We start from the raw sequence: 21,345 nt of genomic DNA, 5'->3' as shown, positions 1-21,345 counted from the left end.
AGTACAAAATTGAAAATATGGTTTATTTAACGACGCTCGCAACTGCAGAGGTTATATCAGCGTCGCTGGTGTGCCGGAATTTTGTCCCGCAGGAATTCTTTTACATTCCCAGTAAATCTACTGACATGAGCCTATCGCATTTAAACACACTTAATGCCATCGACCTAGGCCGGGATCGAATCTGCAACCTCGAGCATAAAAGGCCAGCGCTATACCAACCAAGCTACCGAGGGCGACTACAGTACCGCATCATACGTTTTCTATTACATGTAGGACGGAGGTGTAGGCCCTAAGCCTAAGGTATGCTCTCTCTCCCCTTAGCCATCACTTGTTTATTCGACATTAAGTAGTTTTGGTATCCTTCCCCTCCTACTTTCCTTTTTGCTACGTATTGAGGGATGCATTTTATATGACGTAATCCTTGCCGACCACTGATATACGGGCTGCAAATTAGTTTGCAATTCCTTATCGAGATGTTGATTATTTATGATAATTTAACCTGCTACAGCGGAGTTTTGGCAGTTGTTAACCTATAGAAATAGACTCCAGCAAAGTTTGAAGCGTCAAAATAAGTGAGTGAACTGTTGGAAGAAGCCAATAATCTCTCCAAAAGAACTGCTTATCGCCAAAGCTGAGAAGGTGACATACGAAATTAAAACAAATTGTTTTTCAGATCCCATTATTTATTAAAGCATAATTATTTTGGACACATACACATCTCATACATACACAAAACAGAGAGTTAAAGTTTATGTAAGAAATATATATTAGAATATATTCTGTTAAACAGTTTTATAACTAAGCATAGCTAGCAATTCACAATATCTAAATTAATTTTAACCACTCATTTTTAGTTCACAATAACTCTTTCCTGTGTTTCAAAAACAATGTTTTCAGATTTTCCCATCTTGACTCTGCATACTGTAACATATCACATGCATATGAGGCACTGAGGGAAAAGTCCGTACACTACATATTTTTGAAAAGCTCTTATTATACAATATTTTGAAACAACAATATATCGATATATAAAACAAATTTTACAAACAAACACTCCCAACTATTTCCAATAAAACATCTGTAACTGGGCACCTTACACAATTTCTGCTGTCTGAATTTCCCTTTTATATCTTCCATTAGTGCTTTTAAAGCTTTAAATAGGCAACTGAAACTTTGTTTATTTCATTTTACATATTATGAAAAAAAAAAAAAAAAAAAAACATTGAAAATATCTGCATATATTGCACGTTTAAGAAACATGTTAGGAAACTGAAAAAGTCTATATAGACTTTCAGAATTCAAGTATGTTAAAAATAAACTATTATTATGATACTGTACTGATGTAAGAATTTAAAGCATTTTTTATAGAAATTATTAATTTTAATTAGAGTAATATTTAATAATCTAATTTTTTCAACATAATGAATCCTAGAAACACTATTACAATAGTCTAGTTTAACGATTATTAAGAAGCTATTTTTTTTTTTTACTTAGTAATAATTAATAAAGAAAAAATTATGCACCTAAAAGTTATATCTCATATTTTAAACTATTCCTAAATGATCCGTTATAATGCTATGAGAATTACATCAAATATTATAGCTGCAACTTTTTATGCATCTGAAGTTTAAATATTATAATGATTTTTCCATATGGTTGCATACATCTCATCTCAATATAATAGCTGATGTTTATTTTACATTGACTTTCATGCCAGAGACTTGAGTTCAAATGTCACTATGTCCAAGCGGAAATTACAATGAATAAATATGTGTTATTTATTTTATTGAGTTATTCCACTACAACTATCCATAAAGCTGTACTGTACTGTGACTGTATTGCTCCCATGTATTCCGTAAGTACAAAACATGGAATAAATGAGACGAGATATTACTCCATTTTGAATATAAGAAAGCTAATTTTACAGAGTATGAGTTTTCATGAAGGCCAATTTTACAGAGTGAGCTTTTATGTTATTGTTCTTTCATGATTTGATCAGCATTTCGTTAATATTAACTTATTATTATAGAGCATTTGATAAATGAAGATACTGGCTTGGTTTTCTCTATTGTGGCTTAATTGGTATACATTCCCAATCTGTGCACATGGTACTCCAGAAAGAATAGCTAAAAATAGAAGGGTATGTACTACATAGTGAGATTATGAATCGCCATGTTCCCATTCTTTTCTATTAGAGACCTCTACAATAGTTATATTTGTCACATTTGTTGCCAACGGTTCAGAAAAGAACAATGATGTACTCTGACGCAGTTTTTTTATGAAAAAAAAAAAAAGATTTATTACATGTATAGCTCATGCATTTGTAAAGACACTCCCCCACTCTTCCTACAGAGCTACACACCAGATCGGATGAGTCTACTTATGAATTACAGGGAAATGGGTTAGTTTTTACCTTGAACTCAGTATACACATGCTCGACCTTCCCTTCTACTCCTACCCCCTCAATAGAAACGTTGCTCCTGTACTGCACATCGCGGATGTCTTGACAAAATGCATGAGCTGTAGTCAATTACTACATTAAACCAATGACTGTGCTTACTAAGGGAAGCCACAACCAGGAGTTTTAGCCACTTAACAATACATTTTCTTCGACTGATACTGAACCTGTGATCCATATACAATATAGTGTGATAAGCTAACCACCATACTGCCTTCCTAAACAAGAATGCAGTAACTGAAGGAAAAATGAATATTTTTTCATAATCAAATTTCTCACTTCGGTGAGTCCTAACTAATCCACTTAATGAAAATGCAGTATCTTCTTTAAAAAAAGATAGATCAGCACACCATATTACAAATATTTCTTTCCTATCCTTCGCATAAATGCATTATCTGCATGAAACTAGACAAGAATGCAGCAACTTCACTGAAGATACTGCATTTTACTGAGCATGAAGTATATATACTGCAGTTTTGTTGAGGATTATAGTCTAATTGTTGCAGTGACTAAAAATGTAAATGTAAAAAAGTTCTGTTTCATAAGAATTAAGTTGGTATTACTAAAATTTAATCAATTTTTTTTTATTCTGTAATAAAATTGTGCACATTGCTATGAGCAGTTGTATCAACCAGGACACTTGGGGGTGAGATTTTATTTATTTTTGCGCAATTATAAAGCATGAATGGAATTAAAGCTGAAGTAAGTGTTGAGGCAGAACAAATGGTGGTGTTATCAAAAGAGGCCTTCAACAACAGTGAAGAAGCAGTACCCATTCTCAATACAGGTAATAATCATAACATATCTGAATTTGGTTTTCCTTATTTAATTGAGCCAGAAGCTCTTCTCGAAAGTAATACCTAATGGGAGATATTTGTTCAATAATAGTGAAAGGTGAAGTAATTATTGAAGATGGAAATTGTTTCCCAAATACAAGAGAGATAAACTTCTAAAAAACACTTGGAAATATTACATCGGAGAACTGTAAAATTTTTGGAGCAACATATAAGTGTGCTAAATGATTAATTTAAAACTTTTGCAAATAAAAGGTACCGGTAATAAAAATGATTTGGCTTTAAAAACTGAATTTGAAACTTTATATATTTGATTTGAGAGAATGTGTGGTTTTGTTAATGTAAAATATCCATGTAAAATTAATTAATTGAAGATTAACTCATACAAAATGCTTATAAGTTACATGCTGCATTTTTATATGAATCTTAGGGATACCAGTATATATTTAATTTAATGCTCAATAAGAAAGCAATATCTGCTTCTTTTCCTATGAAAATATGAAATATAAAATTTAGAGATTTCTAACATTTTTCAGTCTTCCAAATGTAATCCTGGTATCTTAGATCAAAGACAAGCATTATGGTTTATTCTTGGCAATGCTTCAAAATTTGAACTTGCTTATCTCCATTCCACAATTCCACTGCGCTCTTGCTTATGAGGGCAGCATACAACACCGAGGAAACATTTTTATACGAACCTTTTGTAATAGTTGTCATTACTATCACTTTCCATAGAACTTCTGAATCAGCCTGTACACATTAACATTGCTTAATACAACAAACAATGCTGACAAAAGTTGGCAATAAAAAGTGTGTGGCTGCAATATACAAAATTCATCATAATTATTATGACGTAAAAAATTTCCAGCAGAAATTTCATAGACACCAGTTACAGAAATACTTTAACTGTGCATGCTAACAGCTACATGGTGATACAACTTACAAAAATTAACAACATCCAGTCCTACACAAAATTAATGGTAACGAAAACGAATAGTGCAACAAAAAAATTTTTATGTATCTTACATACTGTGTTGTAAAAATGGATGCAAAAATGTAATATGTTATCAATATAACACAAATCAATGGCAATCAAACAACCATTAAATTTAAACATATATGTTCATGTCATTCAACAATGGCTGTTCATGGAATTTAGTTTGAAGTCTTTCGCTTTCGAATAAAGGAAATTTTAAACAAAAATGTTGGAATTTTAGAATAGCAAATTATGTGCAGTTCGTATAGGTGTCATGAAGAGCTAAAAATGTTGTTTCACAACGTTTTCAAATGGAGACAAAATTCCGGAAATAATTCTCTACATAAAAATAACTCCTTCTTTGTTCGATTTCCATAATGACAATGGTTATGTTAATTTTATGAAGTGTTTCATACATGTCTTCCAATTCTGAAGAAGTTTTCAACTGGAAGTAACATTATGTAAATAAATACCTTTTCTTAAATTCTCGAGTCTGGGAACATACTGTCTACATAATTTCATTCATAAATTTTTCTTATGTAAGAAAAAAATGTTAGATCAAATTTCGAGAAAATCGTAATTTCGTGTGTGTGTGTGTGTGTGTGTGTGTTTTTTTTAATTCATTAATTTTCTAGTAAAATGATTACCAGTACTGTACATTTCACGTGCATCATTCTTACTTGAATAATTCGTAAATATTGAATAAGAATAAAACCAGTCCAAAGGTTCTGGAGAAATTGTAGACAAGAGACGGCAAGCTGAAAACCATTATTATTATTTTTTTTTTTGGTTTGAAATATACTGAAATAGTTTATTTTTATAAAAATCTTGAATAACCTTTAATACGTTATCACAATACTTTTTCTCTATAGACTAAATAAATACAATAAATCAATATGGAAGACTTATCAAATAAACATACAACTTTTACAAACTGAATACATATAAAATATCAATAAGTACATACTGTTACCATAGTAGACTATGGCAATCAGGAATATGCTTTTATTTTTAGTTCGTTGTATTAAACACACAAACAGAGAAACAAGAAACAGACAGTTCCAATCTGGTGTGAGAGTCTGTCATCCATAAGGCTATTTATTAACAAGTTGTGTAAACAATACCAAGCAAAACATCATACCATAAGCGCTTTCATTTCAAATTATAATTTTATTTATTTATAACTGTTGGTTGTAGTAGCAGTATTACGTCTGTATTCAATTGCAGTATGGTATGTCATGAGATCAATGATGTTCGGTGACATGTCAATCTGAGAAGGGCTGGGGACCTTTGCATTACACAATGGGTTGACATAGCGACATAGCCTTTGGATCCATAAGACTCACAATGCAGGTGGGTCTGGAGCTTGATTTCTGCATGAAGGATAGTTTTACAAAAAGGATAGGAAGATACGTACGTGTGTCGGAAAACTTTACATTTGTTCAACTAAATAAGTCACAAATATCGTAACTTAAAATACTACACAACTATATCAAAACAAAAGTAGCTGTACAATTTAGAAAAGAATACTCCTATCACACAAATGAAACAATAATTTAATGATTGCATGGAAGTAAACATGAGATTTTAAAGCAGTTTTAGTTCTTCAAGAAACTGCCATCAATTACCATGCAAATAAATGAATTCAATCTTTGAAAAAATACAGTTGGAAATCAAGTTGTGTTATACAAAAATAATGATTAGCATTACATTAAATATCATTAAATTAATCACAAGAAATAACAAAAAGTAATAATACGTAGGCCTACAGTAGCAACTGCCAGTTATTTATTTTCTTCGTCTTCATTGACTTCACTAATGATATGCCAACGATATTTCAAAGACAGCCATTTTTGAGTGACTTGAATAGAGGATTGAAATGGTTGCATATCCCCAATAAGTTGTTTCGAAAAATCAGTCTTTTAGGCTACATTTATGAAAGGTATTAAGTACTTTTATTTGTCTTCAATGTTTTCAGTTGTAAGTATTCCAATTTACAATGGTTCAATGCTATTCAACTCACTCATCAAATTGCAGCAAGGCCCAATAATTCCAGAAAATACTCTTGAAGAAAACCTTTATAAGTTCTGTTACGAAGATTTCCTCCATAAATAACCTGTCTTCATTGCAAACCGTCCATCACATTTATACATCAAGAGCAGGAACTATTTCTTGCAGTAGGTCTAATGCACTTGAAGTGCCATGGTTTGACCAGTAGTATCAACTGTAGTTTTCAATCTGGGATGGCATTCTTGCTTCATAATCACATCGTGTTGATTAGTTTTTACCTTTTACCTGTCTCCAATATCACCTTTCACTAGCACATTTTAATACAGAGAAATGAGTACCATTTGTCTCAGTTTCAGTTACATTTATCACAAGTCAACAAAACAAATCAATTGCAGAGTTACAATCAGTATTTCAATATACCTATTTTTTAAAGAAATAAACAGCTACCAACAGTCCCACAATATATGATCCATCTTACAAACCATTTACATTACAGTTTTTGGCATACAAATTTTCCCAGTGCAGCATGCAAAATAACAAGGATTATTTGTTCAAAACATAAAAAAATTGTCCTCATTCATATAAATATAGTTAAAGTGTCTCTCTCGTACTTCAAAATAAGAGACCTTTAAGCTTCCACAAACCCTCAGCAACATCAATTCCTCAGCAAATAGGCTCTAGACACAACTTTTGAAAATATGTCGTAAGCCTTTTGAGATGATGATTATGATTATTATGATTCTAATGAAAACGTATGTCAGAAAATGAAACTGGCATACTGGATTCAAAGAATAATTTTCTTTAACTTATTAAGTTTTGTACCAATAATACAATTACATTAAAAAAATTGTTTAATCATTTAACCACTGGAAAATGATAGATTCACATGGTTAATTCAATTTTGATTGTGAATAAAATGAAGCATAATTTCAACAGGAATGTTATGTGTACTAATATCATGGTAGGATTCTTAAGTTTATTATTCAGTCTTCTCTCTTCTTAGTTTGTGTACTCTATAATGCACCTCATCCCTACATTAGAGTACTATATTAAATGGACTGTCAACTCTTCCTACCACATTACATTGCTGGTGAGTGCTATCTTTGCCGACTGCCATGCTGTATACAACGATAAATAAAATATCAAAAATTACATTTTTAAGAAACGCTCAATTTTTCTTTCTTCTGAATATCTCTGTCATCGTAAATGTAACTCGTTATAAATACCGTCTTCATTGAACATTTTTTTTAAATGTTATTCTGATAAATCTGTATTTGATTATGCCACTGGATATACTTTGTAGTCATCTTTAATACAGTCGAAAAAACAAACTTTAAGTTTATAGGATCTACTCTGTACATGTATGAAAATATTCAACATGAAACATGAAAAAGTCAGTGAGAAATTTTTCCTTCTATGATTGTAATGATTAATGAATGTACGTCTGGAAATAGATTTTGCGGGGTTTCGCTTACAAAGTGATACGAGCAAGTAACAGCCTGCTTAACAGCACATCAGCTTTCAGCAGTAATATCTCGCAGCATATACATTACATTACAGATGAAATTTATTGGGTTACCTTACAGTGGGAGACTGGTCTAGCCTATGTCGTCTAGTTTTTTCTTCAGTTAGACAGCGATTTATACACTTTTTTTTTTCAATTTAAAAAAGAGTAGGGTTCTCGGTTTTTTTCAGTAGAGTTTGTATTTTGAATCAGATGGTTGTTGTAGAAATATAGCAGGACACTTTTTGTATGATTCCTTCATAATATACGTACCATGAATTGAAATTTGCTGTACTAATATATACTATATTGCCATGAATTAAAATGTGCTGTACTAATATATACCACATTGCCATGAACTATACTGAACTGCAATGAATGCAAGTCATCTGTCAAAGCTCTAACCTTCAGCTTGTGTTATCTGTCCATAATACGTAACATAAAATCTTCCCACGCTCAATCCAGAGAAAATACAAACATTATTTCCTCAACAGTCACGTTCGATCTACAGTAATAAAAGGCTAATGCCATTTACCTAAGCAAAACCTGTTTCCTGACGAATGCTCTGTACATGTGAAACATCAACAAGAAAAATATAAAGATCAGTCAACAGTTTAAATATGTTTTTAAAAAGGACTGGTTATCATTATTTCCTTTCGAACTCCTTCCAGAACTTACCAAAGGCAGTAAATATTTACTGGCATGCGGACCCAAGAGTGTGTTTATTGTTTTGTCATGATCCCGTGGGATTCTAAGCGATCACTACATGCTATCCTTCATCTAGTCAGTATTCAGTGCGTGTCTGCTGCGATATTTCTTTAAAGTTAGTCAATGATTACAACACATGTGGCATTTATTTCTTGGTTTAAATTTAAAGAAGTATGCCACATTATAGAATGTTCTGAAAGAATTATTTATTCAATAAAGAACTTTACAAAATGTCTCTGTGTTCTCTTGCTAAGAAGAAATCCAAACACGAACGCAAATAAAAATGCCAGGGAGCATACATATGCTGAGGTAGTATGGAGTGGTGTGAATCATATTGTCTATTGAGGTTTGAAAATATTCCACTATCCCTCACCAACTTTATACAAGAAATAAATACAGGTAATTCCAAAATTTTCCACGTTCCATCTCATATCGATTTTTAACAAAGTAGGGTAAAAATAAGCACTTTTATTGAAAAAGATATCATTACTAGACGGGATCACAAATATTTAAAATATATTTAAAAAATTCGAAATCCAAGGTAAACCAATCATTTCTGCCTTTGTCACAGACGGTGATGATTGAAGATTTGACTCATTTTACAACATCAAATTACTTCATGTCAGAATTTGTTACCCTAACTGAACTTAATGTAACATTATATAACATCTTAAAAGAACGAACTCTTTTGGATAATGGTAGCCAAAAATATGTTTTCATATCATAGAAGCTTATGTCTCTCACATCACATATCACCTGGCTGTTGTCTAATACTTGGCATCAGTGCACCCTATTTAACACATATTGCAATGTAAAGACGAGACACACTATAGTGTATAATTCATATTGAGTAAAAGGCTTTCTTGTAAAAGCAGTTAATGACAATTACAAAATGTATGCCAGGTACGCAAATCAATGATGATGATGATTATGATGATGACGACAATCCATGCATAGGCACATGTCAGAAGTAAGTACTTTCACTTGACATAACATTACCAATTAAACGTATTCACGCAACTTCACAACCAGACAGAGTACCTTATCTTGCTGAATGTAACTAACTATACATTTCAAAATGCTCTCGAAGCTGCCATTGATACTTCACAATGAAGAAGGCAACCATTGATACTTCACAATGAAGAAGGCAACTATTGATACTTCACAATGAAGAAGGCAGCTAGAAGAAAACTATTGTTATTTTCTTCCAGGTGAGAAAGGCATAAAAATATCAAGTTTCCAGTGAACATTACAATTTTCTTCTATAAAATATGTCAGCTATTTAGGTCAGTAAATACAAAAGTTAACTTGAAGATGGTATAAAAGTAACACTTTTTGTTCTTTTAAAGAACAGATAATTTCACAGTAGTTCATTCCAAATATAATTTAGATAACTCTCTTCACGCCCTGAAAGTTTTCTCTGTACAGGTTTCCAATTTTATTTTTATTTTATTTTATTTTATTGTTCTAATATTTCAGATTTGGAAAAATAATACATTAAAAGTAAAAGGCAAACATTAAATTACATGTTTTGGGAAATTATAAGGAAGTCTGTAAAGAAAGTGCGAAAATATGATTCAATCAGATTTTATAAGCCACATCTGTCCCAGTTGTTAACTACACGAATCTAAAAGTAGTCATCAAAATGAAATTTTTAAAATGATTTGGAAGGTAGTACAAAAATTACCATAAATACCAAAGCCGTGCACAAGGGGGTGAGTTTTTGAGGGTTTAACCTCCACTCCATTTGGAAAGAAATCAGTGAGTTAGAAAGTGAAATATTTCAATTTTATATACAATATCGTAGCTATACACACCATTTAAAATTATCATGAACGACTCCTGCCTCATCCGCAGCAGTCAGAGCTATGTCATTCTCACACATCGAAACGAAACATCTGGATATTACAAACTGCTTTATGGAAAGAGAGAGAGAGAGAGGAAAAAAAAAGAAGCTTTTTCTTCTTCTATTACCTACCCTTTTAAAAATTCTACGCACAACCATGAAAGTACAATAGGTAAATCAGAAAACTAAGAATGGCAAATTGTAAAAGGATAACTATATTTTTTTATGAAACTTAAGTCAGATTGGTATGGTTTGAAAAGTAGATTCCAAAACACCCAGGTTATTATAGGCATAGGCAATCACTTAAATGTAAGTAATTGTAAAAGAATACCATTGTTAGATTTATTGTCGCACTATGTTTTCATCTTCAGGTGAGCAGACTGGCTAACATCACAATATAGCATGCACTGGGGCCTAAGATCAAATTCCCAATTACACTTTTTTGTCGTTTGTGTAAAACATGTTTAAACAAGGATAAAACAATAAAATATAATATAATTATAATAGTGACAAATCACATATATTTTGACTATTAAAACAGAATCAATAGTGCTAACATCAAAAAGAAAGCTATTATAAAAATAATGTATATTTCTATATCCATTAAATAATAAGATTTTGTTCACCAGGTGAAGAGAACAGAACGCGCACACGATGAACAGTAAGTTAATAATTTCAGGAGATTATTCTTTGAGATATTTAAAAAAATGGTTTAGTACAATTTTGCTCGTTTTTGTTTCCATTTCGAGATAAAAATAGTTTTATATTAATACTTCATAGCGTGTTTTGGGGAAGTCATTGATTTACTTCCCAACATGCTCAGTCAATTTAAGAGAACAGTGTATTATGATAATGAAGGATTGATTGATAGAAAGTTAGTTTTTAAATGTGCAGAAATTTGATTCTAAAAAAATGTAACTTTTCGTTCTGCAAAGGAATTTTACAAGTTACATTCGTTCGGATCAAATTTCTGCACATTTAAAGGACAAAACTAAAATTCGTTCAATCATTTCTTATCATAATACACTCACTGTTCTCTTATATTGACTGAGCATATTGGGAATTAAATCAATGGCTTTCCCAAAACATGCTATGAAATGTTTCGTATAAAATATTATTTTATCTAGAAAGCAAACAAAAACAAGCAAAATTGCATTAAACTTTTTTGTTTGAAATATTTCAAAGAATAATCCTCTGAAATTAATGACATTACTTACGGTTCACCCTGTATAGTAAAAATCTTCATAATTACATCCTCTTTACCTGAACCCCAAGTATCAATAAACCTTTTCTTCCTGTGTGTTTCCATGTAATCCGCACCATTGCCACTACTACCTTTCTTTTCTCTCAATGCAGGACAGAACCTCCCGCCAAGTAGTGTATCACATACTGGACAGATGGCTAGTCTGTCACGAAACATAGCTCATGACATATTAAATGTAATGAAATGATTAAGGGTTATATGACTGGAAAAGAAGCGAATCATGGCCTTTTATAATTGGTACCAGTACTATTCAGACAATTGCTTGAAGAAACTTGGAAAAACCACGAATAACCAGTCTTTGTGGTCGAACCATGGATCTCCCGAATACGAGGCAGGCGTGCTAACCAAGACACCATCGTGCTCAGTTAATTTAGATAATCTGATAGTTAATAATACGCAGTCAAACCTAAGGGATTAGCACTCTTACTATCTCTCAGCACTATAGCCTAACAAACAGCAGATAATATTCTTAACATCTTATGGCACTACATGTGTCAAGTTATGTTTCATGTAACTTGTGAATTATTTATTTATGAAAATAAGAAGAATCTTATCTGTACTTCGGAGCAGTTACTGAAAATGTCGTCATTACAGTCTACACACATTGCAAAGATATATGAAGTTCTAGAATACTTTATACCAGTGTTTCTGAACCTTTTTGATGATGAGGTCCCTCTTTCACTCACATTATTTTAGTGCGGCCTCCTGGCCTAAGGTGTAGAGTACAAAGTATAACATAGTATTGAGAAATTTGGTATCAATTAAAAAAAAAAAAACAATTTTCATGAAACAACTTTTAAACACTATTAAACTATTATTATTATTATTATTATTATTATTATTATTATTATTATTATTATTTTGTTCGTGGTCTTTCATTAACTGTTCTTTGGCCCTCCAGAGGACAGTGGCCCACTAGTTGAGAATCACTACACCATAGGTACACGAGGTCAGGAAAGCCAAAACACTACTTGCCACACAGCAATCTCGCAGCTCGGTAAGAATGCCTGCAGCTTAACTTAGAGCTCGAATCAGGACATAATGGATGGGTTATCCTGATCAGTTGTTGCACCACGCTAGCACTTAGTTAGCTGTCCTGAACATTATTATGCATGTTTAGAAATTGTTAGATACGAAGCACAGTAAAGCATTTTCCTAACATATCTACTGAAAGGAGAAGTCGTATGAGTTGTGCAAATTTCAGCAGAACTTTCCAGAGACTGCACAACCATCGAAACATTGTGTTGTTAAATTATTTAATATGCGACTAAAAATAGATTCCATTCTCGATAAGAAGAAATGATGTACACAGCTAAAAAGCACTATTAGTAAGGATGGGTTCTAGTGACTGTAACAGAACTTCATACACAATTGCTACATCTGTATAGAACGTAATGGAACACATTTTCAGCAAATGCTCTGAAATTCAGGTAAGATTCTCTTCATTTCCTTAAATAAAGGGGTCCTTAACTTCGTTTTCAAGTGAAAGGGCATTTAAAGTTACATCCAAAGAGTTCAAATAAAATCATCATGCTGACCAGAAGACTAAATGCAGATAATGGTAGCTACATCCAGCAATCAAAGTGCCTCCAGCTCTTACTCATATCACATGTCACAATTAATAGAAAGTTACAACATTCACAACCTGCTGCTTGCATTCCTGTCTGAGGCTCATTACACCTATGTACAAGTTACAGTTTTATCACAGTCTACTATATACAGTCACGAAGCCTGAATTTTGAGGGTGCTAGAAACAATAGATTGTGACGGTACTATTTTGCATTGCCTGTAATGAGGCGATATTAGCGATCCTAGTGGTGAGCAACTACCTAATGTTTGCATATTTACTACGTATTGAGCTTCGCGACTGTATATACTAGACTGTGGTTTTATCTTCCAGTAGTTACAAATTATAGGTTACAGCAGTTTCACAATAAGAATAAAGAATCTGTTAATAAAATATTATAACTGAAAGATTAAGCTATGATTTCATAATCATCAAGATTTTTTTACAATGTGGCTCTTCATTACATCTTGTATTTTAGAATAAATAAATGAAATAACTTATAATTTATACAACATTGGCGAAACCCTTAAAGCATTAGCAAAGGATCACAATTGACCACTGGGTCTAAATGTGTAGTGATGGTGGTATGGACGATAATGACGACGAAGAGGAGGATGAGGAGGATGATGATGATTATGATCTTTGCTTTTCTTTTACTTCTCTAAATTCAGAATTATAAAAATGACAATCAGATATCAAATATCCAACTAATTATTCAATAATGTTGAACCTCGAAACATGGATTAAACATTTCTGTAGCTGCATTTTCAAAAAGGTATATATTTTGTAATAATACATTAATTAAACTCTATAGGACAGGCATCGCAAAACGTCACAAATTCATGACGCAATATAAATACTACCCGCTACACACAAAGTGAATACAGGGAGTGGGGAACATCAGTCACAGTATGTTAGATAGCAGAGGTGGTTTGTGATCATCACCATCTTCTGTGTTCTTAACAAAGAAATAACAAGAGAAAGAAGGAATGAATATCTTTTTAGGATTATATTATTTTCATCTGTATTCTTCTATTTTTTTATTACAATATTTCCATTCGGTAAGATCTCAAAATTAGGGATTGCCTCATAAATAGCCACTGCCAAATGTGCACGAAGATTATTAAGCATGTCGTCCTTGCTGATTGCTGATTTTAATATGTCTAATTTTGAAAAAAAAAAATCACAAATATACATAGAACCGAACATAGCTGCGATTGTGGTAACAAATGATCTAAGACGTGGATATTTAGAAGAATCAATATTTTTAAATACATCTAAACCAACACAATCCTTATGCTTCCTTTTCACAAAGGTGTCATTTTGGAGATCAGCAACCTCAAATTGGATGGAGCTACGCAATAATAGACCAACCAGCAATTTGAAAAAAAATTATTTGCACAAATCTTTTGTTGGCTGGATTATTTAACTCTGAAAAAATGAAGAATGTGATATCTGCATTTTGCTGCTATTTATAAGCAAAATTCGTTTATTGCATAAAATTTATTTATTTATTTAGCTTTGCAATATTAAATAAACTGCTAGCCTGTTATTAAAAATTGGTTAGCCCTTTTTAGTATTATTTGTGCTATTTTTATAATAGTATTAATGTTACCATTCATTTGCATAAAATGTTTAATAAAAACCAGATTTATTTCAATAGTCAGTATCTCGAACACAGATTTTTGGCAGTTGGTCTCTTATTGCGTAACTCCATCCTATTGTAAGTTTGGTCATATCTTCAGAATGGGTGACTTAAAAGGATTTGCAAATAGAGAGAAATCATTTTCCATTTGTTTAAAAACACAAAGCCTTCTATCTCTAAATTCTGAAAGTGATGTTTCCAGGATGTCGCAGTATTTATCCATTTCTGAATCAGAAACATTTGAAAGTGACTTCAAACAAGAAAAATGATGAAACTCATTTCCTTTCAATTGCACTTTCGAAACATTCATCATCATGAAAGTCGGCAGTTTAGTTTGTTCAGCTGTTCAGAAATATCTGTTATGAATGTCAAATCACTATTCAGATAGTACAGGATAACAGAATGAGCCACTGCTGACAGTACAGACAACAATAGAGGAAGGGGTTCAGTGCGGAGAGGATATTGTCAAGCGGAACTTACGTCAGAGTTCAGGCGGTGTTTCACAAGAACAATTTTGCGATGCCTGCTATAGTAAATGTCTGTAACCTGTAATTTCTCACATTCACTTGCAATACATAAATACTCACTTATAATTAGACATCGGATTTATAGGCACTAAAAGTTGACAATGCCACTGATTATACTGAATATCTTCCACTCAAAGGATTTTTCAGGCTTGATCACAAGTCTCTGAATTGTAACAGTATCAAGAGAAAATACGGACAATATATTGTTAACAGTCTTAACTGTCATATGCACATCTGCACGTACTTTACAAGATGCATGCTGCAGTCCATGTGACTCAGTAATCTATTATTTAGATTTCAGAGATTTGTGAATCAAGCCTAGAAATCATCCCAACTGACACGAACATCCACTCACATATACTTGGTGACATTCTTAGCTTTTAGTGACTATAAATCCTATGTCTATTTATAACATGCCTGAAACACAATTTGTCTATTATTTGCATGTGAGTTAATTATTTCCATTACAATTGAGTTGTACAGTTGGATTTTGTTTCATTGCCAATGGAAGACTATATGTATAATACAAGGAAGCAAATGTACGACTAGCAATCATTGTCACTGTCTTTATTGTTATATATGCACAATTCTGATTTTTGTTTTCATGAAATATATTTCTGCAGACGAATCTTCGCTAGTATATTTTGTGTGCAACTTAACTGAAATGTGAAAGCATATGATACGAGAGCTTACCCATATCTGCATAGACTTTATCACAAATCCCACACATATGATGCACATAAAATGCATGCAGTGTTACTTCAGAAAGTGACAAGAAAGCTTTGTCACACACATTGCACTTGACCCTGACATTTGGATGTTCTCTCAAGACGTGCTGTCTCATGTACCCCAAACAGCTGAACTTTCTACAACATACATCACAGTCTGAGGGTTTGAGTCCCGAGTATTCTCCTATTTTATAAAGTTTAGAATAATTATCCATTTTATAAATCCTGTCACAATTCATGCATGCATACACTTCTTCTTGATGTTCTGTTAGATGCACTGCTACATCTTCTGAAGAATTAAATACATCATTACAGCTTGGACAGCTAACTGGCGGTGAACACTTGTATGTCTTGAACCGGGGTTTCAGGTAACAAAAAATTGTAAAATTCGAAAAGTTTGTTAAGAACATCTTACTCCAAAAATCACTGTAAACGAATAAACACAAACTCCCACATGTGGGGCATAACAAATTTAATTTTTTGGCTACTTCACTATCAATATTGAAAACTACTACACTGAAAGAAACCTGATCATTCTTCCTGTCATCAACTGCTTTTGTGTCAATAGCTAATGGCGCTGTTTCACTTATAGGTTTTCTATTTCTGTTCCTCTTATTCAGTTTTTCATATTCGTCTGGATAATAAACATCAAAAGTAACATTCACTTTCGGCTCATAGTCTGGCTCCTTGAACCCTGCATCAGAAATACTGACAATCATTGCTGATGTATCAGACAATTCAGGTTCTGACATGCATTCATAAATGTTATTTTCTAAAAAAAAAGTTTCTTCAGCTGGAAACAAACTGGCACTCCTCTCATACGCTGGTCTAAAGATTTCATCACCACTTTGGGACTCCGCAGATATATTTACTACTCCACTAGTTATTTTCTTATTAGCTACACAAGTATCCTTTGCACTCGATTGTTCAATGCACGTAACTGTCACTGTTTTTTCACCAGTACTACCAATGCTGTCCAAACTCTTACTTACAATCACAGAGTCCTTCCAGAAGTCTGCTGTCACAGAGGCACTTGTGGATCCTATAATTCTATTATTTTCTTCTGTCAAAGTGGTATCTGCATTAGCTATTGTAGATTTCCTATCAAGCCTTCTCTTTACGAATGTAATTACACTTGTTTTGTCTTGCACTCTGGCCCTTTTACACTGACTGTCTTCTGATAACTCAGGTTCCATTGTAATGTTAGCTTCTAGAGGTTTTTTGTTTTTTGTGCTCCTTCCTCTCTTCCCTGCGGAAGTCACGACTTGAGATTCAGGTTGTACGTTTGAAGTATTTTTCTTTTTTCTACTGGGAGATTTAAACCTGACTCTCCATGTAACTGGTTTCACAGGATATACATCACTGACTCCTGAATTCTCCTGATGTAATAAACTGATATTATTATAATGCCTTTGCAACTTTACATGACTCTGTTTAGAGGACTGTCTATTTTCATTCCTTACTGTGTCATTTTCCTTAGTATTTTCTGCCCACAAATTTAGACTTCTCGCTTCTTGTACTTTTACAGATACAGATTCACAACCTATTTCTGGATCTGTACATTTTTTTGAAAGTTTCCTAGATTTACTACTTTCTTTCAAAATATCATTCTCTTGCAGATGTTTTCCATCGTAGTCCAAATTTTGTTTTACATTATTTCTCAATTTCTTACTGTATCCGATAATGCCATCAGTATCAGCGGATCTAATAACAGAGTCAACTGTGCTTATGATAGCATCTTGGTCTCTCACAGGCACATCTTCAATATCTATGGTGGTCATTGTATCTTCAGTTACATAAGCAGAATCTATTGGCGGGTTTTCACAGAAGTCTGTAAGGTTTCTTTCTGTACTGCTCTCCAATATATCCTTCACACGGACTTCTATTGTTTCTCCAAGTGTTTCTGCCAATTGAAATTCTGTTTCATCTCGAACATTATGTCTTTCTAAGGGATCACATACTTCAGTAACATCATTCACAATCACACGAGACATAGGAATGTATGATATTGGGGGGTGAGATTTTACAAGCACTGGTGGTTTCTCCACTTTTAGATGTGTCACTACTAATGGACTTTCCTCCATCTCAGGAGTCATTACAAATACCGCATTCTCTCTCATATCTGGAGGTGATGCAAATGCTGAAGCAATTTCCATTGGTGAATTCATTTCAATGGACGGATACTTTTCCATTAATAAATTCTGTGTTTCTGGAGAAGATTCTTCTACTAATATGATGTGGTATATTTCAGTTACTGAATTTCCTCCCTTTGTGAGACAATTTCTCTCTGTGGTACATTTTTCTAAAGGTGAACAACTTTCCATTCCTGTAGATGTATATACTATTGGACTGTTAACAACTACATTGTCAATATTCCTTGCCGTTTTACTTTTATTTTTTTTAGCAACTCTTTTACTTTTATTTTTTTTACTAATTTTCTGTAAAGATTTGTTCTCCACATTGATGTTAGTTAGGAACCTGGAGAATTTATTCATCATAATTTCATCCATTCCTGCATTAAATGAAGTTTTTTTTTTTTTTAAGTGACGAGTTTTAGTAACAGTCTGCTCAGTTTCAGATTCAGAATCCGAAAAGGACTCTGATGCTAGGTCTATATATTCACAATCTAAAGAAGAATCCGATGAAATGTCTACTACTTCAATTGCTGTCTCATTTTGCTTTCTGTTATTTGCAACCTGATCCCGTTTGATGTTACTGTTCTCAATTTTGACAGCACTATTATTTCCCAACATCCCTTGTACGCACATCTGAAAAGCAATATGTTCCTTTCCTGGAATTGTTTCTGCACTTCTGCTATGTCCATTCAGAACTCCATTTTCTCTATTTGACGATGTTAATACTTTTCTTCTATTTTGTTTTGTTTGAGGTGAAGGAGCATCACTTTCTCCTAAAATAAGCGAGGATTCCTGCATTTCTGAATCTGAAGCTTCATTTTCTGTGGTATGAATTTCCTTTCCACTACAATATCTGTGTCCATTAAATAGCTCAAGTAATGGGCCAAATTCACCAAAAGTTCTTCTTTTGAACACATCACAATTTTCTGACTCATCATTATCTAGTGCAGATGCCTCATTAAACTGCCATGGTAAGTGTACCTGGTCTGGAGTTGTTCTTACACTTATGTTTTGTTCATGCAGACATACTTCTCCATTTGATGATGATGCCTTCAATACATTAACTCGTTTTGTTTGCTGTAAAGTAATGTCATTTTTTCTTGGATTAGAAATATATTTTTGTTTCCTATCGTTTATGGACTGAACATCCTGTACACTGTAAGTATGTTCGTTCACAGTCCTTCTCATCACATCACTGTTTCTCATCTCCGATAAAGATATTTTGGCAGCAACGTGGATCTTGCCTGGAGTTGTTTCTATACCTCCGTTGTGCCCAATCAGGCCTTCTTCTCTATCTGAGGGCAAAACTGTTAGTGTAGGGTCCAACATATTAGACGGTATAGAGTTTGTGCTTTTTTGAGCGTTTTTATAAATATTACTCTCATGCTCAAGTTCAGATGTCGACATTTTTATGGAAGAATTTGGCATAGTTTCTTCACTAGCACTAGCTTGTAAGTTGCTTGATGGTGAAAATCTTCCCTCGTCAACCTGAGCAGTTTCTTTAGTATGGTCTTCAGTAAGTTCTGACATGACTGTATCAATATCAATAGTGGTGTCTGACATAATCGATGCATTAATAGTTGTATCATTTTCCATCCGAACTGTATCCTAGAAAGTAAAACGTGATTAAATTAGATATGTTTAATTATATGTCCTGGCATAAGCTTCTCATTTTAGTTCAAGCTTGATAGTGTTTTTAATTTATTACTTTATGTCATATACTTTTAATTTTGTTTAGATTTTATTAGAGTTTTATTATTTTACAAGTACAAAGTTACAGAACATAAAAAGAAACAATCATTTCAATTCAACAGTCATTTCACAACATTTTTAGATATGTACTTTATTTTTGCCACTATAACTTCATTTCGAATATTTTCATTACCAGCTGTCCGCAGAATTCTATCAAGTTTTTATGGTCTAAAATATTTTTTCCTGTCCTAGTACAGCAGTTCTTGTCAAAATACCATAAGGAACTTTTTTATAAATCCTGATAGTGATGTGTACATGTGGTTCATCCATTTTTTTTTTTGCAAGTATTCAACGAAACTGTGCTTGAGATGGAAAAAAGTGATATATCTGCTACAGAAGTAGCTTAAAGTATCTGGAATTAAAAGAGAAGCTCATTTCCTGGAAATTAAAATCAATTCAGAGTTTTTATGTGAATTTCTATAATTTCATCAAATAAAACACTTCTTTTCTAAAGCAAATTCATTCTTCTCAGAAGTACGAGAATGATTGATGAATGACATAATAAAATTGATACTATGTTTAAGCCAATCAGACTAGTCTATTTATTTTGTTTGTATTATCAGGATATTAATGTTATGAATTACGATATAATCGGCTTCACTGTTAATTTTTTTACAATAAAAATGTCCGTATTTCTGTTCCAGAATTATGGTAACTCTAGTAAACTCATCATCTTGTCTTTCTTTTCTATTTCATATTTTCCTATTCTTTCCTCGTTTTCATGCTCCTTTTTCTTGTCCCTTGACTTATTTCATAAGTGGGACAATATGGAGAGATGGTGGAATAATACATACATACATACGTCTTCTGCCAAAGGACAGGTCTTTCACTGCAAACCCAACATTCTCCAATCTTTCCTATTTTCTGCCTTCCTCTTAGTCTCTGCATATGATCCATATATCTTAATGGTGTCTATCATACATCATCTTCTTCTGCCTTGAACTCTTCTCTTGTTCACCATTCCTTGCAGTGCATCCTTCAGTAGACAGTTCCTTCTCAGCCACTGACCCAACCAATTTCTTTTTCTCTTTCTAATCAGTTTCAGCATCATTCTTTCTTCACCCGCTCTTGGCAGATAAATTATTCATCTCTACTCACACCTTGATGTTGTTGAGATTTGAATCCAGGTATCCAGCGTAGAAAACTAAATAGAAAGAGATTCTTCATCTTCTGTAGGTAAGTTATTAGGACGATTTCACAGTACATATTTCCTTCTGTATAACGTCCAAATTTCACTTCCACACACGAGCATACTAAGGTTATGTTTTTGTAAAATTCTAATTTGTGCTACTTTTGAATTATCAAGTAGGCTACATTCAGTTAAATATAAAACTTTTATGCCAAGTTGCAACATGTCACTGTTCTATCAATCTTTACAAGACATAAAGATGGCATTGTTAAAAAAGTGAAAATGTATTGATAGGACCTTAA

The 21,345-nt window shown here is 32.8% G+C and overlaps 1 protein-coding gene across 1 annotated transcript in view; it reads right to left on the bottom strand.

Annotated features, from left to right (window-relative positions):
- Nucleotides 1–2,271: 2,271 nt before the first annotated feature.
- Nucleotides 2,272–21,345, bottom strand: part of LOC138706187 (uncharacterized) — a 31,979-nt gene continuing 12,905 nt past the window's right edge. Inside the window, exon 4 of the mRNA XM_069835206.1 lies at nucleotides 2,272–19,770. Within this exon, the coding sequence (XP_069691307.1) occupies nucleotides 15,955–19,770 (3,816 nt within the window). The 3' untranslated portion in view covers nucleotides 2,272–15,954. The remainder of the gene's footprint in view (nucleotides 19,771–21,345) is intronic.

The sequence above is a fragment of the Periplaneta americana genome, chromosome 9 (genome assembly GCF_040183065.1).
Source record: "Periplaneta americana isolate PAMFEO1 chromosome 9, P.americana_PAMFEO1_priV1, whole genome shotgun sequence".
In the NCBI taxonomy this organism is placed as follows: domain Eukaryota; kingdom Metazoa; phylum Arthropoda; class Insecta; order Blattodea; family Blattidae; genus Periplaneta; species Periplaneta americana.
Note: the sequence above shows the minus strand (reverse complement) of the source record. Positions and strands in the feature narration are given on the sequence as shown.